Source organism: Penaeus chinensis, chromosome 18 (assembly GCF_019202785.1).
Source record: "Penaeus chinensis breed Huanghai No. 1 chromosome 18, ASM1920278v2, whole genome shotgun sequence".
Lineage (NCBI taxonomy): Eukaryota > Metazoa > Arthropoda > Malacostraca > Decapoda > Penaeidae > Penaeus > Penaeus chinensis.
The window spans coordinates 26,327,033-26,334,532 of NC_061836.1; the positions used below are offsets into that span (position 1 = coordinate 26,327,033).

The 7,500-nt window shown below is 32.3% G+C and overlaps 1 protein-coding gene across 15 annotated transcripts in view; it reads left to right on the forward strand.

Moving 5' to 3' along the window:
- The window catches only part of LOC125034781 (phosphatidylinositol 4-phosphate 5-kinase type-1 alpha-like), a 114,604-nt gene that overhangs the window by 18,371 nt on the left and 88,733 nt on the right, over nt 1-7,500 (forward strand). For all 15 annotated transcript variants that reach the window (XM_047626739.1, XM_047626735.1, XM_047626737.1 and 12 more), the window contains exons 7-11: nt 175-234; nt 4,137-4,241; nt 5,843-5,977; nt 6,536-6,616; nt 7,103-7,293. In XM_047626739.1, the coding sequence (XP_047482695.1) occupies nt 175-234; nt 4,137-4,241; nt 5,843-5,977; nt 6,536-6,616; nt 7,103-7,293 (572 nt within the window). The remainder of the gene's footprint in view (nt 1-174; nt 235-4,136; nt 4,242-5,842; nt 5,978-6,535; nt 6,617-7,102; nt 7,294-7,500) is intronic.

Below are 7,500 nucleotides of genomic sequence, written 5' to 3' on the forward strand. Positions count from 1 at the left end.
ACCAGGACTGTGATTAATGTAATCAAGTGTGACTATTTATGTCTGAAGCTAGTGTCAAATAGATATTACCCTTATTTCCAATTTGCAAAGACGTTGAAAAAAATAATAAATAAATAATAATAATAATTTGCTATGCAGTTGTAAAGTTGTCTAATGAAATATTTTTCTTTTCAGAATCTGAACCAGAATCCTAGAACATTATTACCAAAGTTTTTTGGGCTCTATAATTATCAGGTAATGGTGAAACTGTTTCTTAATGTGATATTAATATATGTATACATTGTATATGTTAATGCCAAGTTAATGTCATAACAAGTTTTTACAGATCACTTTGTTGGTTGTCATACTCATTATCTTTGGTTGTAACATAATTGGAACATGATGTTGTGACAGTCAGGATCCAGTTGAATCCAACTTTAATTTTTCTTTGAAGACAAGAGGTCCCAAAGTTTGCTGTGGGTTACATTGTCAGCCAGTTCACCATCATAAGGTAGATTAGCAGCCATAGCATAGTTGGAAAGGACAGAATCTTATGCTTCCACATGTTTTGATTTTTTTTTTTTTTTTTTCAGTTTAGCTTGAACCTTATTTTTCTTATGACAGTTTTTTGTAAGCAGACAGGTTTACACCTCACATAGTTCCTATATCCTCACCTATATTCTTCCTTGTATTACTTACACATCAGGATAGTACTCCACAACTACACCAAATTTCATACCATTATACTTGTTCACCAAAGTACACTCTCAGCATACACTGCCCTTATTTAAAACTGTTTTTAAACCCACTAGATTCCTTTTATTTTTAATTGTCATTTTTCATATTAGTGGCACACATGTTCAAACATTTTTGCACTTACATGTATACACATATAAACATAAATAACAATAGGTACTTGAAATGGTATACTCTTTAATCTTTCACCTCAGGTTCAGAAACACTTTGTGATCACTGTTCTAACTTAGACATTGATAGTGTAATTAATAGTGTTAGTGAGCGATTGTCAGTGAAAATGTTCAGATGGCTAACAAGATGATTATTATTATTTCTCTTGTTATTGTTTCCATGAATTTATTTATCCTTCATTTACTGTATATCATTATGGCAAAATATTTAGTGGAAGAGGTGGACCAACTTCAGAATTTGATCAGACTTTTCTCTTTTTATTTACTCATTCTCTGTTTCTTTTGTGCAAAAGAATTAGGTAGCAGGTTCTCTGCGTAGTTTAGCGGAAGAGCAATATTGAGTCTTTAGGTACCACCTGAATTGAATTGTTATTGGAAAAATTTTGTTAATGGAGGATGAGTATAATTTTATTTTATTATTTTTAAGACTGACCATCAGTTCCAAGTAAGAGTTTTGGAATTGTGCTTAGAGGTGAAAAATATGATGTTTTCATTTGTTTTATCTCAGGACATGGCCGAACATACACACACATCCGCATACACCCATGCACCTACAAACACACACGCACATCCACCCACACGCACATGCATATACACTCACATGCATATGCACGCACATACATATACATGCACATACATGCACACACATGTGCGCACACATACACAAACACACACATACATACACACAACCACACGCACACACATGCACACACACAACCACACACACACACACATACACATACACACAACCACATGCACACACACACACACACGCACGCGCACGCGCACACACACACACACACACACACACACACACACACACACACACACACACACACACACACACACACACACACACACACACACACACACACACACAGACACACACACACACACACACACACACACACACACACACACACACACACACACACACACACACACACACACACACACACACACAATTTACATAGCAAAAAGTGGCTATAAGCAATTAACATTTATATTAGACATGGAAATAGTTAAGTGTGCATATGATGACTCATTATGTGTAGAAATTTCTTTTTATGTTTGTTTGTTGGTATGCATTACCATGATGTTATTTGTTTTACTAACTTTTGGTCATGTTCCCTGTGTTTGCATGATTTGCTTCTTGAAACGAAGCAGGAGGTGAGCATAAATAAGTAACTAGACAGACAGAAAATGTTTTTCTCTGTTAGAGGTCTGGTGTGAAGGTTATTGTAATTGATTTTGATTGCCTATATCTGAAATGAGTTGTCCTCATGTTGTTTCTGAAATTCAGATGCAATGTGCAAATGCAGTAATGAAAAAAGAAAAAAAATAGATAAATAGATAATAATAATAATAATTATTCAACTCCCAGAAAATGCCCTGCTCACCTGGAACCTCTGTGGCAGGAGCAGAATCCATCTGCCAGACCTCTCAGACTGAAGATGAGCATTTTATGTCAGTCAGATGCATCATTTTCTGGTCCCTTGAAGTCTGTTGCAAAGTTTGGTTTCAAGCTGGAATAGAAACACAGCAGTAAAGTAGTGTGTTTATTTAAGAGAGACACATACATCAAAACATTATATGAATACAAACAACAATTATTATGGAATCATAATAGATTTTTTCAAAGAAATTAGCCGATCACATAAGTAGGATAGTAAATTTGCACTTTGTCATAAAATACACCTTCAGTTTTGGCAAGTCGACACAAATAGAAAGGCTACCTGATATGCATCATATACTTATACAAAGATGCAAGGACCATCCAAAAGGTGCTAACCAATTTTTTCTTTTTTTCTTTCTTTCTTTCTTTCCCATTAAGAACTAAAAATTCAGCATAGATGGCAAGCATGAGAAATATGGATATGTATACTTTCAAATACAAATATCTAATTTCTTCAAAGATAGTAGGGAAGTATCACTTACAATTGCCATGGAATTGAAATTTTGCTTAATTCAGAAAAACAAATTAAATAAATGCAGTTGAGTTTAAGATAAAATAGCAGCACTCATTTTTTGGCCTTGGCAATAGTCAGTGAAGAGAAACAGACCATGAGAAGTAGGCATAAAGCCTAGTTTTAAGCACATTATCTATAGAATTTGCTTATGCAACAGCCCAGAGAGCAGGGAAATTTATGTACCTGTGTTCCTGTTTCTTTACTTGAAGTTAACTTTAAGGTTCCAGTGATATGAAACACAGTGTGTGATCTGTAACCTTCGCATCAGACCTTGAGAGACAATAAAAAGATTTTCATTGTGATTTTAAAATATTGTGGTATTTCCAGAAATATTTTAATTTTAACATCAGTGTTTTTACCAGTAGATATGGAATAGTTTTAAAAATCACTCAGTATTCTTTAGTTTATGTTATGTAGGAGAAATTGTACAAATAATTGAGTATGTTATGTAGAAGCAGATTATGTTTATGATACTATTGGTTGGGATTTTGCTTTGAAAATTTTAAGTTCCTACCTATGATTATATTAATTATGTATACTTCATAGTTAATTGTTAGCATCTGTGAGTTGCTAATTTGCTCACACTTTCACATTTTACTGGATACTAAGCATGTTTTTTTTTATTGATTTACTTTTGAAAAGTGGCATATTGACAAATTTACAAGGTGTTTACTGTGAACTTTGAAGAAATAATTAAAAAGATGTGGCAATGGGGTAACATTGCTATGCCTCACCAGTTGATCTGATTTAGTTTTTATTATTATTATTATTATTATGACAATGATGATCAAAATCCATAACTGAATATTTCTTTCCCCCAAATTATTATCAGTATTACTTTTACTTGGTTTATTATTTTGCTGAAGTGTGAATAGAGAAAGCCTGTTACTTTTGAACATAACAAAATTCTTTAATGATTAGATTAAGGCACATCTATGAGCATATAAATTAAATGCTCTGATGTATTGCCTGAAAGCATAATAAAGATTCTGAAGAGATATTCCATAGGCACACACACTCACACAATCTCACATACACACACAAAAATGTATGTGTACAATATAAATATATGTACCTATATGAATGTACATCGGGGAAATGGGAGATTATTTTACACTTCAATAAGTTGAAAACATGAAGTGTATATTAGTTAATTATAATTTTCCACGTAGTTTCTCTATGGTTGTGACCACTGGGTAATGATTCTTCAGTAAAAATTTGACTTTATTTCTAATTGTTTTCTTATTGTTTATCCCCACAGTGTAATGCCAAGAATATTAGGTTGATAACAATGAACAACTTACTTCCGTCATCAATAAAGATGCATCAGAAATATGATCTAAAAGGTTCTACGTACAAAAGAAAGGTAAGGTATTAATTATGATTAATTATGTATGTCACTAATTTTTCTGTGAAAGTTTGGACCTCTTTTTCCTTTTCTTTCTTTCTTTCTTTTTTTTGTGGGGGGGGTGGGGGAAAGTCAGATAAGGATGAGTGTTTATTAGTTCACACATCTGTGTGTTTTTTTTAATTGTCAAACTGGTGGTAGCAAGTGCAAAACCTCATCCCAAAGTTTGAGACATTTGCTTATGACATGATACCACATCACCCATCACTGTATGTTGATGTTTATAAAGTCTGTTCTGGAATTTTCTAGCCATTTAAATAATGCAGACCTTAACCAGCAAATGTTGCAAAATACTTATTTAACAATTTTTAACAGAGACCAGTCCTATATCCTAAGGAGGAATTTGTTACATGGTAGTCTGGAAAATCGGTCTTTTTTTTTTTCTCTCTTAACCCGTCAATAATGGTATCAGATGTCACATGGAATGTGTATGTTGTAAGAAAGATCCCCTCCCAGATTGACAAATTTGTTTGCTCTGTATTAGAAACTGTATAATTAAAGCATCTACCAGGTTTCTACTTAGTTTTTACTATAATGTTTATAGATAATAATGTTAAATGCTAAATCTAGATTTAAATTAAAGTATTGTAATATCAGAGTAATGATAATGCTACTGTTGATGATGATCATGATGGACATGATTATGATAATGAAAATAACAATAAGTAAATGATAATGGTAGTAGTAGTAAGAATACCTGTAACAATAATGATAAGGATAAAGATGATATAATGATAGTGTTAAGGAATATCATTAATGATAATAACAACAGTAATGTAAAGGGTCATAATAACAATAGTAATAGTAATAAAGAATAATGATTAGAATAATTATTATAATGATTATAATGATAGTAATGACAATTATTATAGAAATAATATATAATATTTATTATGCTAATGGTAATAATATTGATAATGGTGCTAATAATGATGTTAATAGTGATAATAATAATAGTAATAATGATAATAATAATAATGATAGTAACAAAGAAGAAGAAGAGGACATTGATGAAATTATAATATATAAGATTTATTAAAGTCAGACTGAATACCTTCAAACTGTTTTCTATAGTATATGGACTTTTCCATGATCTTGTATAACATTACTGTGCCTTTATTCTAATCTAGAATTTTTCTTTAATGGTTACATTTATTGTGATTAATAGTGAGTAGAGGCTTTGTATATACTCTAATTATTCATTTTCTAATAATTATTCATTTTCTAATAATTAAAAGTCATATATGTATAGGGGAGTTGATCTTTTGTACTAACATTCGTCATCTGTACACAACCTTGCTCACTGCTGACCGTGTACAAGCACAGGATAGTCACTGTTCATGTATTTGTCATATGGTCCCCTTTGACTAGCTGCCAAGTTACATTAAGGCCATAGACTGTTTTAAAAATGGCTGGATACTTAGTGAGGAGGCCAAGTCTAAGTAGAGAAGTTACCCTGTTGAGCAGAGTAATATCCTTGAATGTGCTTTTTTGTTAAATATTTGGACATTTTTTCCTTTGGTCAAATTCATAACTAATATCTGTTGTTGGTGTTTCAGGCTAGTAAGTATGAACGAAGCAAAGAATCCCCAACATTTAAGGACTTGGACTTTATGGAGCACCATCCAGAAGGTATTCTACTAGAGGCAGAAACCTACAAAGCTCTCGTAAATACCATTGCAAGAGACTGCAGAGTAAGTCAAATTTGTTGTAGTAAGACTAATATACGTCACATTTAACAGTCAGGGAAATATTCTTTTGTTGTTATGAATAATGTGTTAAAGCTTAAAGATGAATGTAGGAGATAACAATGTTTTCATCAGATAGATTTCATGAGACCCTATGAAAGCTTTATATGTTAATATGATTAATCTCTGTAACCATGCAGTTACTTCCCTTGATAATTGGCTGTCAGATTATTGATATGGATCCATGGCTTAAAGAAATAGGTAATTTATTGTCATTATGTTATATATAGTGAAGCTAGTGACTGATGCAGAAAATACAGGGCTAATTTACCACTTTGTTTATAAGCCATGAAAAAGTGATAGTTGCAGCATATATGTAGCTTGATTCAGTAGTCTTTGGGGTATTTGAATACTGAGGAACTAAACATAGTTATGATTATCATTATAATGTTTGCAGATATGACAGAGTAAGGAAAGTAAGTAAATGTACCACAAATATATAAGTACATTTTGTTGTAAATTATAACAGTTATACAACTAATGTCTCTCTTCTTTTCCTTGAAGGTATTAACATCTTTCAAGATTATGGATTACTCCTTATTAGTGGGCATTCACAATTTAGATCTTGCAGCCAGAAAGAAGGCAGTAAGTAAATATTTTTTTTCAGTATTTTTGCCGATATCTCATTCCACAGCAGCTTTGTTATCATTAGTGTTTAAAGTAGTGTAGTAATATCATTAACAACAGTATGGACGTCAACTTATTAATGTTATTATTTGTTTAGAACGTGATTCTTCTTAGCTTGATGTATCTACATGATTAATTGTTGCAAAAAAAATTGTATACTGTTTGTTAAAATTTGTTTTATTTAATTGCAAAACCAGTGCTTTTTAATTTTGTATGCAGGTTTGTATTATTGCTGTTACTATTTTGTTATTTTTTAGAATTCCATGAAGTTAGGGAAAGCCAGGGGGCTTTATAAAAAAAAAAAAAGCTTGTTGCAAATCAAGTAATATCAGTGTGTTTAAATAAAGTTGGTAATCAGCAAGTATATCATTATATTTTCTTTGAGATGCTAGATTGATTCAATCACAGCATAATAACATTGTGGCAAATATTTTGTCTCAACAGCAAGACAAAGAGAAAAAATTAAATGGCGGAGATGGTGGGCCAGCAGACGACGGGAGTGGAGAGGCGGAAGGAGAGGGCACTGGCTTGACCCGATCCCGCTCAATCAATCGACACAAACTTGTGGCCCACTCAACTGCCATGGAATCCATCCAAGCAGATTCTGATCCTATAGATGAGGAGGACCATGTCCCGTGAGTGCTTTAGGAGCCCATCAGTAGACGAAAGTTACTGATAATGCTCATTTTCTTTGGTGAAGTTTTTTAATGGGTTGGTATCTGTGGTTTTCTTGGATTGGTAAGGTGAAAATACTAGATAGAACTTGATGTTAATTTTTTGTTTTAGTTTGTTAAATCTACAATTGTAGTCCCAATTTGCTTATGTGAATAATTATTTGTAAA